At 40.7% G+C, this 18,861-nt stretch overlaps 1 protein-coding gene across 1 annotated transcript in view; it reads left to right on the top strand.

Moving 5' to 3' along the window:
- The first annotated feature begins 327 nt into the window (after nt 1-327).
- Nucleotides 328-18,861, top strand: part of GBE1 (glucan (1,4-alpha-), branching enzyme 1) — a 158,917-nt gene continuing 140,383 nt past the window's right edge. The window contains exon 1 of the mRNA XM_014947262.1: nt 328-541. Coding sequence (XP_014802748.1) covers nt 438-541 — 104 coding nt within the window. The 5' untranslated portion in view covers nt 328-437. The remainder of the gene's footprint in view (nt 542-18,861) is intronic.

The following is an 18,861-nucleotide window of genomic DNA, read 5'->3' as shown; positions in this document are numbered from 1 at the left end:
CCGCCTGCGCCCGCCTCAACATCCCGCACCGTTTTGAGAGCTCTTTAATTTACACGCCCCCTCCATCACCCCCTGCGGGCAGACCCCCGGGGCCGAGATACCAAACCCCTCGCTCGCCCGCGCCAGGGACAGAGCCTCCCAATACACTCTCCCCCTCCGCGACTCCCCGAGACACCCAGAGCCCCGACACCGCCGCCCCGGGCACCGAGGGGGGAACTAGCGGGGGGGAGGGAAGCGCGGCGTAGCATGCCCCAGGCGGCTGGCACGGCGGGCGGGGAGGGGCGGCAGAGGCGGCCGCCTCCCGGCCCCAGCGGGCTGCCCCGGCCGGTGGGCGGCGCCGGGCGGTGAGAGGCAGGGGGCGCCTCGCCCGCCCCGGCCCCCCTCCCCGGGTGTATATAGCGGCGGCACGGTGCGGCGCGGATCCCGCGGCGGGCAAGATGGCGGCCGCCGCCAGCACGCAGCCCCTGCAGCCGCCGAAGCTGACGCAGCTGCTGGAGCGGGACCCCTACCTGGCCCCCTTCAAGACGGACTTCCAGCGCAGGTACCGGCCCGCCCGCCGGCGGCCTAGGCCTGCGCCGCGGGGAGGGGAGCGCCGCCTCGGTAGAGCGAGGGGCGTCGGGCGACGACCGCCCTCCTCCGGGGGCGCCGGGGCGGGCGGGGGGAGCGGCGGAGCGGGTGGTGTCCCCTCCCCCCTCCTTCCTCTCCCCTCCCTGTGGCTGTGGGGGCCGGCCCTCAGACAGCGCCGGGGCGGCTACGCTTCCCGCCCCGACGGCGGCGGCAGCAGCGGGGGAGGGGGGCGGACGCGGAGCAGCGTTTCGCGCCGGCCCTTCCGACAGAGGCGTCTCCGGAGCGGGCGGAGCTGCCGCCGGGGCCCGGCGGGGCTTCCTGAGGCGGGCAGGGCGCGCCGCGGCAGGGAGGCCTCCACCGCGGGCCTGGTTGCCGGCGTTGTGAGCGGCCGGGCCGTCCTGTCCCGTCCCCTGCAGCCTCTCGGGCGCCTTGGTTGCCCGCCTTCGACCCGCCGAAAAGCGGCTTCGCTTCGTTGTGGGGCGGGCGGGGCGGGGCGGTGCCGGGTGACTCCCGGCTCGCTCATGGGAGTGTGGCCGGCGGAGCGCGGGCAGGTGCGCCGCGGGGGGGGCGGCGGGGGAGGGCGGTCAGCCGGGCCGCTCTCGCTCGTAAAAATGTTTTTCAGTCCGGCTGTGGTAACCTGCAAATAAACTGCTCTTGAATCACCTCTCTTCTTTGGAGACTTTTTTTTTTTCTTCCTGTGCGTTTTTGGAGATACCCCTCTATCCCCAGCTCAGATGTTCCTCAGCCCTACGAACGATAAGGGAGCAGCAGAGGGTGCGTTAGGCTGGTTTCAGGTTCGAGCATCCCTTTTTTGGGTATTTTTGGTGTGAGGTTTTTTTTGTGTATTTTTTTTTTCCTCTCGGCGGCAGCTGCGGCAGCAGCCCTCCGGCCGGGGGGAGCGGCGGGCCCGGGCCGGAGCCGGCCGGCAGGAGCTGGGGCAGAGGCGGCCTGCGCCCCGCAGAGCCCCGGCGGTACCGCTGCAGCCTCGCCCGCCCTCCGCAAACGGGGACTGGGAGGCTTTTATAGCGCAACTTTACAGGTTGCATTTCACTAGCGGTCCTCTGAGAGTTATAATTGTAGTACTGACTAAGGCTCTACAGCCCAGAAGTCTGGAAAAGCCTGTGTGTGTGGGAGGGAAGTAGAGAGGGAATTTGATTATTCCTTTTTAAAGGACTTGGATTTTTTTTCCCTTTACTACAATACATATGGTGCTTTTGGTTTAGAATTACGAGGTATCTTGTTGAGTTCTGGCAGAGAATAATAGTAAAGCCTAGGTCTTGTAAAATGGGATTAAGGATTGAGTAAACTGCTAGGCTGATTTGCAGAGCTTTTTCTCAAACTGTAATCTCTTAATGATAGAATAACTGAACGTTGGAAACAATGACTCCTGGCAAGTTTATAGTAATGTATGCAGAGCTGTAAAACACCTAATTCTTTCAGTGGGGTGCCAGGGTGTAGGAAGCAATAAGTGGGTAGATCTGACTCTTAATAAAACCATTCATTAAAACATTTGGGGTTCCCAAATGTGCCTGCCATCCAGTGGGCACATTATGGATGTTGGGTATGTATTTCTGAGGGCTGTGCTGAACACAGCAAATTTTCAAAACTTTTGTGTACTTCCTGGGTTTGTCCATCTCAAGCAGAGAACTTCAGATGTTCTTGTTTGCATCTTGTCCCTTCCTGGCTTCTGATCCTCAAACTGGTTATTCACAATATAATTATTGTGGAAACAAGTGTACTGTAATTAGTTTAAAAGAACAAAGGAAAACTTTGTGACAACCTGTGATAAACAGAATGTCTTATTCCAAGTCCAAACAACAACAATTTCTTATTGTCTTCTGTCTTCTCTTTCATCCTGTGGATGGTAGGGAGTGCCAGGGAGGAAGGGTGTAGGCACAGGGAAGTGCCTGTTGGTGTCTCCATGCAATACTTATCTCAGGTTCCATGAGTACTGATTCAGCCTGTATTAAATAGCTTTTGCAACAAGAATGCCCAGGAGAAAGGAGTTTTGCAGCCTAATTGTGGGTTGTGTGAAGAACCAGTTCTCTGAGGTGTTTTGAGCCTCAAGTATGTGAGTTTCACTTCCTTTTCTCTAATTCTTGCACTGGAGGAGGTGATGAACAGCCATGCACTACTCTGTTCACTGTGTTCATGAAATCCTGAGCAGTGCGGAGCTATGTGATTTTTTTTGTTGTTGTTGTTCCAGGTTGAAGGTTCCTGACAGATTGTTTTATGACAGTAGTCCGCATGCCTGGGCCTTTGCTGTATGTTTTTCCTGGCCCCTTTTGAGATGGGGAGTTAGAACTGAAACCAGTCTTTGACTTGAATACTGTGTGGATTAATACAGTTACATAATGATATGGCACTTGCATAACTAATCCTTCAAGTAAAACTATAAGGCAAAATAAACCTGTCAAGCTGTCTAGAAGCAGTAATGTATTTAAATGTATTTACCTTTGAAGCTCCAAGCATGCGCACAAAGTAAAGTTGCACATATTAATCCTAAATCCTACTGGCAGTAAACTTATGTCTCTAGAAAGGTAGCAGTTATTTTAGATAGTGACTTAAATGTTGATCGTGCATCTGTGGTGCCTCTCGTCAGGTAACCCAGATATATCCCACACATAGTGTAGGAAAGGCTGTGATGAAGCAACCAGGAATATGTGCTGTTGAGCAAATCTCTGTATTGAGTTGATCAGTCAACTGCTTGCCATGGCCTCATCATAGGTAGGGCAGGAGAACTATTTCTTAATATGTATTTGGTGTTAACCATTCTTTTACTTTTGTAGAATAGGAAAACTGGATAGAAATTACATCATTCAACTGCTGAATAAGTTCAATCTGTTCATTATTCCTTTTGATAGTACTGGCTGGCTTTCTCTCTCTACATTTGCCCCTGATACCCCCAGCCAGTGGCATTTTTGCTACTTGTGTAGTTTAAACAAGAAAGATACGGTTAGTCTCTCAGTTCAGAAGGTTGAGTTATTCCTAACAAAGGGGGACAGGAGGCAGCTGTTGTGCCTGGTACCTTGTGGCACCAAAAGTAGTTTACTTGGATTAGGAAACTTTGGAAAAGAATAGAAATGAAACAGACTTGATCAAATACAATATACATGGGTACTTTTACTGTAGAAGTCTAAATTTCTATTTAAAGTTTGCAGTGATGTTGACCATGCTTAATATGAAACAAAATAGTGAAGGACCGATGGGAATTCTGTAGCTTGTAGCTATCATACTGTGCATCAACTAGAGAAATGAAAAGTTGGGGATTTTTGACACGGGAATAAGGATCCTAGAGGAACAGCTTTTTAAACATTTCTCTGTGGAGATTTTTATACTATGCCATGTGCAAAGCCATATAAAAATAGTCCTCCCTTTGTCTTGCTTAGTAACTATGTTCTTCTACAGAAGTGGGGGGAAAGAAAAGATTTAGGATCTATTCTTGGCAGTGATATTGGCAAGTTGTTGACTCGCCATTTGGGCTTGAGTCTGCTGCTTTATCCACAGCACCATATTAGCATAGCCAAATTGTTGCTAGTGGGAAGCTTCATACCTGTTTATGCATGACTGTTGTAGGATGCACAGTTAACTTGGTTATGATGGTTTATTCTCACAGTCAAAGCAGGGCCATTTCTGGTGTTCGATTGGGTTGCACGGGACCTTGTTGGGCTGTGCTGAATCTTTGAAGATGTGCTTCTACAGCTTCTGCCTCTTCTTGGGCTCTTTCCCAGTGTTTGCTTACCCTCAGTGTGAAAACTTCTTGATACTGTAACTTTCCTTGCTGCAACATTGTTCATTGCCTCCGGTCTCTTTTTCCTGTGTAACTTGGAGAGTCTGGCTCATTCTTTGCTCTAGGCATTCCCTGCAACCTGGCCCTTTAGATAGATTAAGACTATAAGTGGACATGAGCAAGCTAAGTCTCCCCAAGTTAGCTTTTTCATCTCTAGTTTGAAGAAATCCAGATCTCTTGGGCATCTGTGTGCCAAAATGTAACTTCTGACAGCTGACCTTTTTCCTTTTTTAAATAAATCTTTGATAAACACTGAATAGGTGCTTTGACAGGAACAAAGTGCTTATCTAAATAAGTGTGATGCTAGGAGCTAGTTAAGTCCTGAGTATGAACTACCATAGTTAAATGAGTGACTAGCAGGAAGCAATGGACTTCTGGTCACATTCCTTCCTCTGTTCTTTGTCATGCACAGGGATATTATTGCAAAAGGTATTTGGGGGGGAAAACAAATTTTTTGTAATTTTATAATTTTTGCCTTCATCTGAATGTCTTAATTTGACCCTGGGTTGTGGGGAGGTGGAGTATTTTCTTTGGGAAAGGGGGTAATCCTCTCAGTATTTATAGTGAACCATTCAGCCTTGACCCAAACACACACTGTTCAGAGCTTGAAACAAGAATCTGTTTAAAAAAACAAGCGAATAAAAAAAACCCCACCAAAGTGATAGTGTTTGCATAGGATATCACTACTCTACATTGTTTGACCATCTGTGATATGTTTTCCCACAAGTATTTTGTTAACTCCCAAGTGTTATTTAGGCTAAAGACTTTGTATAATTTAGTATGTATTTTTAGTCTTTTACCTCTCAGAACATAATCGGTTCAATTAAAACCATTAATGCCTGTGGTGTAATTGCATTTTATGGAGTTACAAACTGGTGTTAGAAAGTGCTGCCCATTAGAATTTTCTGCTATAACAACATGCATGGCTTATTATATTTTACCAGCCCCTGCAACTGCCTCTGTAATCTACTGACTGTGTAGTCCTCAGTGAAAGCTCTTTTTTGAGTAGTTCAGTTTATAGAGTAAATAAGAATGGACCACTGTACAGCTTCAGTCTTTATCTTGAGGAAAGCATTGAACAGGACATTGATTTGTTCAGCTATACAAAATAGCAGCCATAGTGCTTGGCCATAGGTATGGGTTGAGAGAGAGAAAGTCTTATTTCTTAAGCGTTGGTGAATGGTTGGTTGAGAAGACTGGTCAGTGGCTTCAGTGTGAATTGAGAGAGAAGATCCTATTTCTTCTGAAGGATTGGTCAGTTTTTGGTTGAGAAGACTAGAACACTTCAGTGGCTTTAGTTGCTGGATTGATTAACAAGGTGTCTGTCAACTAGTTCATAGGTTTCTAAAAGTGTTTGTAGACATCTGCAACCTTACAAAAGGGAAATACTTACCATTTTCCTGTTTGCATTTAACTAATATTGGATTACTGCTGCTTTATGGTGGTTGTCACTTTTTTTTCCAATTCTGAAATGCACAGTGGTGGATATTTCACTAAGGTATTGAAAATGCAGATATGTGGAATTGGGTTTGATAGGACTGGCAACTGTTGTAGGAGGGCAACTGTTGGAAGTCTGGAACATTTGGGAATGGAGGCTGACCCAGAGGGAATCCTAGTTTTAGGTGAGAAGGGGAAAGGCTGGAGTGAGATCTGTCACAGCATTAACATAATTACTGTGAATAAACTGTGTTGGGAGCCATAATGCTAACTTAGAAAAACTGAATTTGTTTTTTTCTGTTTTGCCTTATACAGGCTGCTGTATTGGGTGCAAAACTAAATGTTCATGAAAAATGTAATGTCATACATTGCTGTCTTTCTTTTCTTGGTGGCATCCCGTAAATTCAGTTGACTTCTGGATTACTCAGATTCCAGAGCCCTATAGAAACCAATGCTTGTCAGTTTAATCCAATATATGCTTTTGCATTATGGTAGTCTTTAGAATGCTATTGTGCATAAGAATTACTACCCCTGGCAAGCACAGCTGACTAATATTGCTGATAAACTTAGTTTTTAAGTCTGTGAAGAAGTAATTATATAGGCCAATGTACATCTAGTGTCTGCATATCTGGTTGTAATCCTCATCAAAAGATTCAAGTTGGCAATTGTCTTAAGAACTGCTAGCTTTACAGAAAGCAGGAAAATATTAGGATCTGATTATTGCATTTTGCTAGCAAAGCAGTTGCATCTAGATATGAATTTAAGTACTCTGAAAAATTGAGTGGAGGCCCCCTCAGCTCTGTTACATAGTGTTAACATGTCTGAGGATGCTGGATGAGAACTTGTCCAGAATTTTAAAACAATAGATTATGTGATTGTTTATGTGTTGTATAGATTATGTCCAGGAATCTAATTACTGTCTCATTATAATAGTGAGGAAAAAACAAAGTCTTGTGGAATACTTGAATTTAAAGTATTTATACATGTTTTTTTACTACTTCCAAGCTGCAAAGATGGCACTCTTATTATGGAGGACCATCTTAAATTGACATCGTATCTCATGAAGATGCTTTTTTTCCTCACTGTTCAATTTCAATATTGATGGATTATATGTATACACACTTCTTTCCTCTTTCTAACTGTTACCTTCAGTTTACTCCCACTATACCTTCTAATCCTAGCTGCTCCTTTGTCTTCTGTCTTCCACAAGAGAAGCTTCTTTTTACTTGTGGCAGAGATCTGAAGCCACTCACTCGTGCTTCGGTTTACTCTGGAAACCTTGCTTCATACAGTTATTCGTTAGCTTAAAAAGAAAATAATATCTTAAGGCAATGTGTTAAGTGCAACAAGATCAGTTTTTTATATTTATAATGTTTAAAACATGAGTTTTCTTCTGGGCAGGGAAAAAAAAAACATTTTGCAAAAAAGCTTTTAGCTATAATATGGCTTGCTTCTTCCCCAAGTATCTGACAATTTATTTGACATTATTATAACACCTCACATTAACAAGTTGAAGGCCGATTATTAGTGATGATTCTGGGCCATGCTGTGAAGAGTAGGCCTCCAAACTGCTTAGAACAAGTCTGCTCACCTCATGTTGCTGTTGGAAGCACCTTACCAATGAGTATTATCTGGACGTTATTTGCACTTAAAATCTAGCGTAGGCATGTGATCAGCATAGGTGTTTAAAGACCTGTGTAATGGCCCAGGTCAACTAGTTTACTTATGTGAACATCTTGAAACTAGTCCATTAATCTGGTTATTTCTAATGCTAGATTTATTTTAACTTACTCTCTTGATAAAAAGAAAAAGGAGGAAAAAAAAAGTCCTAACTGATAGTTCCTTTAAACATGCAGCTCCAATTCTATTGACTGATGTTACCTGAAGGTAGCAGTAGCACAGACCATTTCTGTTTGGTGCTCTTGATACCCTCCTCCTTTCTTTGGCACTGTTGCTTAGGCACAGTGTACTTATGGTTCACACATATCCTTGCTGTTCTGATGAGCTGTGTTGCTGGACTTTGTGCTACCATGTCTGCCATTGTGCTTAGTGTTAGAAAATAAACTGGCAGGAGCATGAGCTCCAGTAAAGGTGCATTTACTCTGCCCAAAGTAGGAGTACCACTGCTAAGTTGAAAAAAACTGTAGCCTAGATCTGTGAAAGGAATTGAGTGTTGCTCAGTCACACACAGAATTAACTTCTAAGTGCTTAGTTCATGGAATAGAAAATGTGAATTTCAGCCCTTATGTGACCTAGTCCTGGATTCATTGAGCAACTTGTTTCTGTGTTCCACAGCTCTTAAAGTGAGGATGAGATCCTCCTACTTCCAAGTGATGCTGGTGTGAGGCACCAAAGCATGGATGATGTCCTTTGTGGTAGGAGTAGGGAAATGGAGAACCTTGATAAAGTAATACTTTGAGAGAGCGTGGAGTTAAAGTGTATCAGTATTTCTTCTTTAATTCTTCCCATTCCAAACCAAAACAAAGCCCTACCTTTCTGGTCAAGAAAAGGCTTACAGGGTTGTGGGTAACCTAACATATGCAGACTTCATTGATTCTGAAGGGTGGTCACTGCAAAAATGTGCAACTGGAAGAGACTTATTTCTAGGAAATGTTTAGGGTCTGATCTTCATTTGCTTTCGTCTTTTTTAGAGAGAGGGAGCTGATAGAAAAGGCTCTTTAGGAGAACACTGCATTGGGACAAGTGGAAAATAAACTTTTAGTGCTGATCACAAATAGGTGTAGGTAGTTTAGTAGTTAGTGTGGGGATTATTTTTTGGGTCAAAACAATGCATTAGTAGTTCAAGCAAGTCCTCTGTGCCAACTGTGTGTCTGTGGTCAGACTTCTGTTTTGAGGGCGCTCTGTTTCCTAGTGTGTCACTGATAGGCAGGCTACATGCATGTGTGAGGTGTGTGCATCTAGGCATTCCCCATGGTCACACATGAATGGGATGTCATCATCACATCTAAGTTTTTTGAATGTATAAGCATTTGATAAGATCCTTTAGTGGAAAGGTAGGAGGGCCAGGGGACTGTCTAAAAGGCTCCTATTAAAATCATGCTAAGTTACTGTATGTTTTAAAGGCAAACATGCTCCACAACTGTTTGGAAATTGCCCATCTAGAATGAATTAATTGCATAAACATAGGAGTTGGCAGCTCATTTTAACAGCTTTAGGGGGTATCCTGATTGTATTGTACCTGCTATCCTAGCAGAAAAATAAAGTTTAAAAAATTCTGTTGTGTATGTCAGGCTTAAGCAGGTAGCTTAGGTATTTTAGGCTGTCTAAAATGCCTTTGGACATCCCTGTTTATGCAAGCAAGTCTTACTGTTAACATCATTGTTTGATACCTATTGTGGTAGATATCCACAGTATAAATGTTCCTGGTTTGACAGGGATTGGTAAACTGTAAATTAATTCATGCTTTCTATTCTAGGACTTACGCAGCTCACTTGGAAATGATGAATCTTTGATCACTTTCAGCAATGTTTAATTTGTCCTGCATAAACAGTTCTTCATGTTAAATGCCACTCCTCTAGGAAATTGTTAAAGTTTAATAGAAATATGAAGTGTTGCATACTGCTTTGGCGTGCCAGTTCTTTTGAGAAAATTTGGGCAGCATGCCGGCTGTAAAGACTTGCACAATAGCTTTGTATTGTTACACAAACAGTAGCAATGACTCCACGTAGAAGCATTTGTGAAATAGATTTGGTGGTTTGGGATAGGAGTTGGTGTGGGGTCTCTCTAGAGGTTAGAGCTACACTCTGCCTTTTTTTGAGAAAAGAAATTAGAGAACCAATTAAAGTATCACAATCTGTATACTTCGTACACAAAGGTAAGAACTTAAGGGAAACAAATACTTTCTGTCAGTTCTCAAATCTTTTCTCAGTTTGCATTTTGATTGCACTGATTTTACCTTTTTCACCTGATTTTACCTCCTCTCTGTCCCACCCTTCTGCATTTGCCCTCCTCACCCCTCAAAACCCTTAACACTCCTAGGAGAAACATAGGAGAAATAGGGAAAAAAATCCCTCCTATGTAGGAAAAAAAAAAAGGGGGAACAGAGTTGAAAAAAATGCATGCTTTACAACTTAAGGGCCTGTTTAGACTACAGCTTTTTTGTGAGAATGTTAAAGTAGTGGAGAACAAGGTAAAACTTCTGCATGTTGAATGAGCCAGGTGACTCAATTCCACTGTATGAACAAACAAATCCTATCCCTCAGTTGACATGAACTCCCAAGCTTTAGCTTAATCTTTGGAAAGCTCACGGATTATATCTTTCAAGTTCAGTACATGGATATTGTTTGTAATATTTCAGTTTTCAGGAGTAGATAGCATGTGTCCAGTACTGCCAATGGCATGGGCTCTATGAACGTGTATGTGAGGTTTTCCAGTGAGGCATAGTCTGTTGGCAAAGATTTTCAATTTTTCTTTCTTTCAATAGGCATCAGGTGTATGCTGTACATTTTTCATTCTCACTTCAAGGAACTGAATTTAGAAAAATATGGCTAAAATAAGCAGAGTAGAAATAATTTTAATTTTTTTTATATTGCAAGTAGTATGGTTTCTGTACTATCTTCTCCCTTTGGTTTACTTAGGAGATTAAATAGTTGTTATCTACTTGCTCCCATTTTTTCAGTTGGGATGCTACCCTCATTGCCCTTTTACTTATTTCTTCAGCTCTTTGCTACTTTCTTGCCACTGGCTGGCAGCTATTTTGAACAGCAATAGGTACTCTTGGGATACTGAACTAATTTCAGTACATAGAACCAGTAGAAAAATAATCTTTTCATTGACAAGCTCCAAAGGGATGGGAGAGAGACTACAGCAAAGCACAGCATTTAGGTTAGCTACTTTGGTCTGTATCCATGGTGTAAGCAGTTTTTTTCCCTTTCTTAAAGAAGGCAAATGAAAATAGGCATTGCTGTCTGTTTTGTCAGGAAGTAAGGGAAAAAGCCTAGTGATAAAGTTTTTTTTTTTCTTTAAAAAAAGAAAGTGGTGAAGGTGGCAGTTTGGTAGTGATGACAGTATCAGAAAATTTTGTGTGTTTCCTCTTTGGTCCTTGCCTGCCCATGCCCCCCACCTCCCCAAAAGGAAGGGGAGGGCAAATCCCTGAAGCTTTTAAAAGGAAGGCCTGTGCCTGGCCTGTGTGGAGATGTTGTCACTTGGTCTGTGGGTGATAGTTTCTTAGTCTGGAAACTTCAAGGTAGGTGGTTGTATCTTAGCTTTCAGGGGCATGAAGTTTTTGGTTTGAGAGTGAAGGCTAGCCTTTCCTTTTTTAGTTGTACAGCTTCCTCTATAGCTTTTGGGGAAAATATATTAAAATATCTTTATTAATTGCACTTAATGCAGAAGTGCATATGCAGACACAGCACTTTTGGAGTTTTGCTGGCATGTGTGTGCCCAGTCTCCACTGGGGTTCATTGGCAAGTTTAACTGTAGTTTATGGAATTCATTGATTTAATCTATGGCATATTTTGGTATGAGTTTTCTAATAAGAGTCAGTTTTTTGATGTTTAATTTTATAAACACCTGAAAGGTTTTTTCAAAATATTGCTGCTTTATTTTAATCCTGTTTACAACAATTGGAAAGTATTTAAGAAAAAAAAATTGGGCTCTTAACAGGCTCTTTTAAATAGCAGCAAACAGATTTTTAATAGTAATGCTGTTGCAGTGTAATTTGAATGTGATTATAGTGATTAGTCCTTTCAGACAGAAAATTATAAATAACACTTGTTAGCATTTAGATTTATTTGCCAAAGTTCTCTGGATTTTTCTTTGTATCATCAAAAAATTCTGGACAGAAACTCTTTTTCTAGCTACTTCTTACTTGTTACCTTAAAATAAATAAATGTATGAATTCATAAATCTGACTACTTTTATTTCACTCAAACACTAAATTCGTGTAAATGCATATGAATTGCTGAAATAGATTATGGATAAAAAGCTCAAGTTTGCAGATGGTTAGAGATTAACTGCTGGACTTAATCTGTAGAGGGATAGAGAGACTGTTAACTAGAGATGTTAACTCCTGGAATTAATCTATTGAGAGATAGTGCAAGGTACTGACATTATGTAGGAAAATTTAGCTGTGTCACTTGTACATAAATTGCACCCCTCTGTCTTTAAAATTTGCTATGAAATGAATGCTGATTCATTGTGTGAGTTGTCTTTTCTCTGATTAAGTTTTTTTTTTTTCAGAGGCAGGTCTGAGCATGTTCTAGGGCTGAAGATGTCACTTAAGCTAATTTCAAATTCACTTTGTCCTCACAGACTGGCATGGGTCACTTCAGCTGATACACATGCAGGCTAACATTCAAGCCCATAGTATGACATCCAACAGAACAGATAGGGGCTGTTACCATCTCCTCAAATACAATGTCTTCTGCTAGGCTCCCAGCACAGTGGGTTTCAACAGGTTTCATGTATGTATTGTTTAAACTGCTCAACTTTTTTTTTTTTCAATCACGTAATAAAAATACAGGATCCTTGATGCTGATGGAGTTCTTAATGGCAGCAGAAGACTCAATCTATAAATCTGATCGCTTTCCTCAGAAGTGAAAAAAGTATACTTGAACAGTCTGCCACTTCTTTGTCCTGGTATCAGATAATGGAAAAATTATGGAAGTTAACCTAGTCCTTGACACCTTCAATTGGTAGAAGCTGTCTGTAGGTTATCTGGAGATATATGTATTTCAGCTACAACTTGTGAATTCTAGGAATGAAATGAAAGGCTTTACTAAAAGATTAGGTACCTAAACAAACCTAATGATTATTCTTACTTCAAAACTTAGCAAATTTGGACCTAAATAGTGCCTGGATATCAACTGTTTTAGCACGGCCAGCAAACCAGGAATGTTGTTACTGCACAATAACAATGAGTGGATTAAAGTATCTTTGCCTTCTGAATAGGATCTCTTTTGGGCCATGAAGTTATGGTGTGAGTATTACAAGGTAATGAGTGATGTCTTTGAGTGTGACTTTCAGCCATTGTGTATTTCCACCAAGCTATTTGTTTTTGTTTCTACTCTTGATTGTTAAGCAAAAATTTCATAAACAAACTCCAGACTTTAATACCAGAAGAAAAACTTCATCTGAACTGTTGGCCTTTGAATTGCAGAAAAAGTAAAACATCACCTTCCCTAATATAATAATGTATTATCATCAAAGTAGGCATCAGACTGAGCTTTCATCAACAGTCATGGTTGACTTTGAGTGGTTTCCAACTCAAAATGGAGGTAGCTGTAAATGGTAATTATGTCTGTTAAGTGTCATCGTAGAGCACTTTGACCATAATGACTTCTGACAGAAACATCTTCCAGGCCCTACAGAGGTAGGAAATGTCAAGCCTGTCAAGATCTAATTGGTTTTTTCCACATTTCCCTTTGAACATTTTTTTTTTCCTTGCATCCTTACAGGGATCAGTGTATTTTGCAGTAAATTCTTTACCTGTCACTTAACGTTGTTCAGTTCATTTAATGCTTAGTCAGTTTTGGGGTGTAGCTTGGATAATTATTGCATTACTTGTCAGGGGAACCAAAAATGGGAGGTATTGAAGTAGGTCTGGTATACAGAAAGATTGCCAGTGTAGCATATAGTATTGAAGAAGTGGTCGTACAGTAAATACAGTATAGAGGTGCAAGGGCATGCTATTAACAATACAAATTGTTGCTGGTGCCCAGTCCAACCCAGACAAAACTTGTAGTGGTTAATTCTTTGGTCTTAATGGCACCTGCGCTAAGGACTTCTGCAGCAAAAAGGATATTGCTCACCAATAGTATTTAGTAATACTTTAACAAGTACTCTAGTATACACCTGGTTTTAGAACAATAGTCATCATATTTTAAAAGGTCAGAGACAGCTTCTACATGAACTTGCGCAGGTCCTTTAGATGTTGCTGTGACTGAAGTACAAACTTTGATGCCACACTTACTCAATTCATGGACTTTACTAAGAGGAAACAGATTGAAGTTTGGGTATTTGGCTGTACTGACTACTGTGGGTCATCAGTTTCGAAGACTGTTCTTGCCATTGTTGATTCTGTCAGTGGTGCATGTTGCTGGCTGTTGAAGTAATTGTAAAAATGCCACAGACTTCTTCACAAATGAATTTTCTTTAAATGCCTGATGAGGTTTGCCTAATACAGGCAACAACATTTAGTCTGTGCTGAGGACACCAATGGGACAATAGTGATTTTTGCAGTGATTTTTGTTTGTTTTTGACATTTTCCAAACTTTCCAAAAGTTTCATCAGTCAAGTCCTTGTTCAACACAACAAATGTGTTGAGAAAGAATAAGGAACAATACAATAGAGAATCTTAAACTGTTTTCTAACTTTTTCTTGGTTGTCTTTCCCAGGCTTTGTGGGTTATCTGCCAGGAACTGTAAATCCAGGAATTTATCATAGAGAAGGCTTTTAGACTCAAGAACCTTTTCTGGCATTCATTCTGTCACTATTACTCCATGATATGTGTCAGACAACATGCTGCTTACCATCATGCCTCTTACGTATGTTTGTATTAAATACTATATTGCTGAGTTCAACGGGTATATATTTTTGCCTTTGGTGTTCTGTAAATCAAGTGCCGCAGTGGTGATGACTAGCTGAGAAGCAGCAGGAGAATAAAGGGCAGAAATTGCTTCTGCCAAGTTTTGGTGTTTGTGGGTATGTTTTTGAGATACAGGAGTTACTCCTTGTATCTCCAGTGAGTGCTGCTAGTTGGGGCAGGATGGCAAGACAGAACTATGTCAGAGACATAATGGCATAAAACCTTAATTACTAAATCAATTTGTTTACTACCTTGTTGAAGTGGTTGAAAGCTGACACTAGTTTCCTCCTGGCACAGAGAAACAGCACTCCAAACCGTAGCTTTGATGGCTCCAAACCGTAGCTTTGTTTCTGATCATGCATAAGTCACCATTAGGAGAAAAATAAGGATAAGCTCTCTTTGTTGGGGGACCAACAGTTCTTGTGGCAGAGAAACTCTATAATGGAAAAGTAGGAATAAGCAGTAATTTGTGGCTGGTTTTGTAATTTGTTTCACACTTTGTAATGGTGTATTTCAGTAACATTTTTCAAATGTCTGGGTATTTTTACTTTAAACCAGTAAGGGCGTTTTGTGGCGGTATGGGATGCTGTGTTTTTAATATCTGTCTGTAGTGGATTAGCTTCCTGAATCTGTTTTGCTGAAGTTTTTGATTCTCAAATGTCAATGCAAAGAAAATACTCAATCCACTGCAGCTTGTAAATGATTTTTCTGGCTTTCTAAAGCTTTGTGCAGAATAGGCTGACCAAGACTGTGATTTGATGAACAGCTCTATCAGAGAAGATAGGAAAACCAGTTGAAGTCAAGAGTTCTCTGGGTCTCACTACGCTTCATCAAGGTGGTATTCCTGCTGTGGTTTGCTTTCCACTGCAGAGGAGAAGTACTGTAGAAACCTCAAAATTCATTGCAGTATGAGCTTTCACTTGGTAATATAAAAATCTAACGACTGTTTAGATCTTCAGACTATCTAGAAAACAGTAGAGATGGCACTAGTGTTGTACATGTGTTTTGGCAAGGAATGCATTGTTTGTTAGGTTAGAAGCTTTGGCTTAAGGTGTTCCTTTCTCCTGCTATTTCTATTGATACTGTTTCATCAGTTTATCTATTGTAAACTATGAAAGAAACTATAAGGAAGTTGAAGAGAAGAGAAAATTGTGATCTTAATAGATGAACTCAGAAAACGTCCCTTGGATATGGAATGAACTGGGAAGTACAACTGAGTGATGTGTAGCTGCTTCTGTTCATGCAGTATGAGACACTATAGACTTTGGGGGGGGGAAATAAAACGAAGCTTTGAGGGATTAAATAGCTATAAATAAGTGTCTGTAATTCAACTACTTACTGTTTGCTAGGCTGGGCAAGTTGTGCTTTCCTCCCTGCCCCCCAAGTACATTTAAAGAACTTGCTAATTGGTGAGAAAATTGTGCTCTGTTCTACTACTTATTGATTTGTGTGCTTTGGGCTATATAAGCACAATGGTTTTCCTTGGCTTTATTGTTCCTTCCTTTTTTCCTTACTTCAGGTATCAAGACAATGAAAATTGAGTTTAGGGGTTTAATAAAGGTAGATCTTGCCTAATAAAGTTTCATATATGATCTTATTTGAAGGACAGATATACTTATTAAACCATCTTAAAATTGTGTATATCTCTGCCAAACAAGGTGGTCTGCAGTGTAGGATGTCAGATTTTAAATCTAATGCTTCAAAACTCTTACTGACTTGGAAGCTTCGATAGGTGGGGACCTGTTGAGGATAAAATGTTAGGTTACTGTTGAATATACTTCTATAAGATCTTAATATACGTTGATTCTTCTACCTTTCCTAATACAGCCAAAGCAAATTTTGGTAGAATCCAGTGAGATTTCATACACATGTGCATGTATTGACACAGTGCCTATTGTAATATAAATTTGAATTCCTTTCTTGTCACATAACTTTATTTTGCAACTCTTCAAAAATTTCATTGCCTTAACAGAAAGGAAATGAAAAAGGATGGGTGGGGTGAAAGCAAAGGCAAACTTGGGAGCAGAGGGAAAGGGAAATAAGGAATGAAGATTTGTAGATAACTCTAGAAGTTGTGACAAAACCTAAGGTTACATCTCTTTCAGAAAGTGTTAAGACTTTGCTGCTGTCTTCTGTCTTCCAGCGATGTTTGGTGTGGGTGTTGTTTGTGGGTAGGTTTTTCAAATAATAGGGTAGTTATAAGATGACTGGAACAAACAGGTTGTAATTGCAACCTGTAGTATTACCTTTCATGATGTTTATTGCAGTGACATGGTAATTGCAGATCACACAAAATCCTGATAATTTTTGTGGTGGAGTATTGCTTCTGCTGGCTCATTCCTTTGTGCTCTGCTGTGATAGCTGATGAGAGAGCTGGTCAGCTGGGGGCTGCATCATTGTATCATGTGTGTACGCGAGTAAGATTACTGTCAGCCTTCAGGTGGAATAATGGCATATTTCAGTGCGGCTCTTCGCTAATTCTTACTATTCTGATATTCTGACTAGATAGCACTAAGGAATTTTTATTAATAGGTGGAATCACATAACTGCTTTTTGTGAAATTCCTGGAAATACAGACATCTGTCAAATCTTAAAAGAATAGTTTCTGCACTATTAATGATGCAATTTGTCCTGGATAAGATCAGGTCAGTACTCCAGTGAATGCCGTGTATTATGGGAAATGTTTATACGTTACCAAAACTCAGCTGAACAAAAAAGATGTCATGATAAATTTCTGACAATACAAATCCACGATGGTTATTGCAAAGGAATCTTGAATTAGCTAGATATTATGAAAGGGTAAAATATACAAATCTTTTCTTTGTTTTCAGATCTTGACAGATATTGTCGCGTCTTCTATTTGCTATTTAAAACAGTTACCTCATTAGGCTTTCTAGAATCATTTTTGTCTTCCTTGTCAGCATTTGTTGTGTACTTTTTTTTTTACACAGGGAGCAATCTGTAGTATGTATTGTAAGTGTGCAGTCCAGCACTTCATAGTCTTTGGGGAGTTTGGGATTCTGAGGCTAATAGTAAACATTTCTTTTGCAGAGTGCAGCGCTTGGTTAGCTTACACAGTACTGGAGGAAATTCTCTCCAGAACTTTAATTACAAAAAAAAAAAAATTAGAAAGGTGAAAATTATAACCAAAGACCTATGTACTTGGTAGTAATCTAGAACTTATTTTATTTTATTTTTTTTTTTTATTGGTTCCTGTAACTGTTAATGTCTGTGGTGCATTTGGGTTGTATTGTAAAGTAAACTTTCAGAACAAAAGTATTTCTGGTGGAAATTGTATCGTACCAATTGTTGATTGTGTATGATTTTTTTAACTTTTAATATTTCAGTGTTATTAAAACACATTAGTCAGAGCATGCTGTATACTACTGAAACCTAGAGTTCGCATGAGTGCTGTCAAGGGTGAGGGAGTAGAGGATATTGTCAGTTAATATGGAGCTGGGGGGTTGGGACTATACAGCTCACAAATTAGAGATTACAAATGCAAGCTAAAATTATGGCAGCATTTTTTCTTCAGTCTTCAAAGTTTTTAATGAAATTAGATGAATTTCAACGGTGTCCCTGAAGTATGCTATTTGTGGAGTTGGTGGGGGGACACTGTGATTTGTGTGACTTTTTGGGGGAGTGGGGGTTTTTTTGTGTTTTGGTTTTTTGATTTTTTTTCTCTGAATGTCTCTGAATCGTGCAAGCAGTGAGGGTTTTCTGGACTCTTGCAGTTAGTGAACTTCAGAGTTCACTGAATGGTCTTTAGAATAGCTGTTCTGGATCCAAGTTAAGCTTATTTCTAGTTTTATTTCTGTTTCTGGGAGAACAAATAAGAAAGGAAATTAATAATTAACAAGCTGAGGTAATTTCTGTTGCTTTCACCTCTACCCTCCAAAAAAAATGCACTTTGACAAGTTGTTGGTACTCTGAATTTATTCTTAAAGCAAATATGGAGAGTGCCTGATACTGAAATGTGGTCTAGAAGGAGCTAGTTGACTAGCAATGGGACAAGATTTAGTTTTGAAGTGTAGCCTTGCATTCTGTTTGTTTTAGTAAAAAGTTGCCATATGTCATGTTCACTGCTACTCATGCTAATAGGCATCTGCCTCTGCCAAAATATTTATTTGGAAGCTGCTCACCTGTTTTGCCTGACAATTTAATATTTAAATAATGAGTTAATTTAAGAACAGCTTTTTCCTTCATGCTACCTTAAACTTTTAACAGAATAGATTTAATTTAGTTTTCATGGCTTTTTTTTATCTTGGCTCTGTGTGAGCTATTTGAAATGTTAGATGCATAAAATTATATCATGGACACTTGTGCTGGTTGTGAGAACTATATGGAGAAAGTTGCTTTGGGAGTTCAAAGCCTGGCTTTGCTTCAAACTGAGGTGAAGGGGAGGGGGAAGTTCTTGCTAAATGGGAAGGCTGTGGGCAAATAGCAAGTCAGGTCCTGGCTGTAGGCCCCTGCTTGGTGCTTGCCCCAGAGGTGGGAAGTGCCAGGAGCTGGCACCACA

The sequence above is a fragment of the Calidris pugnax genome, unplaced genomic scaffold, assembly GCF_001431845.1.
Source record: "Calidris pugnax isolate Ruff unplaced genomic scaffold, ASM143184v1 scaffold95, whole genome shotgun sequence".
Lineage (NCBI taxonomy): Eukaryota > Metazoa > Chordata > Aves > Charadriiformes > Scolopacidae > Calidris > Calidris pugnax.
The sequence above is the reverse complement of the archived record's forward strand: the minus strand, read 5'-3'. Positions and strand labels throughout refer to the sequence as shown.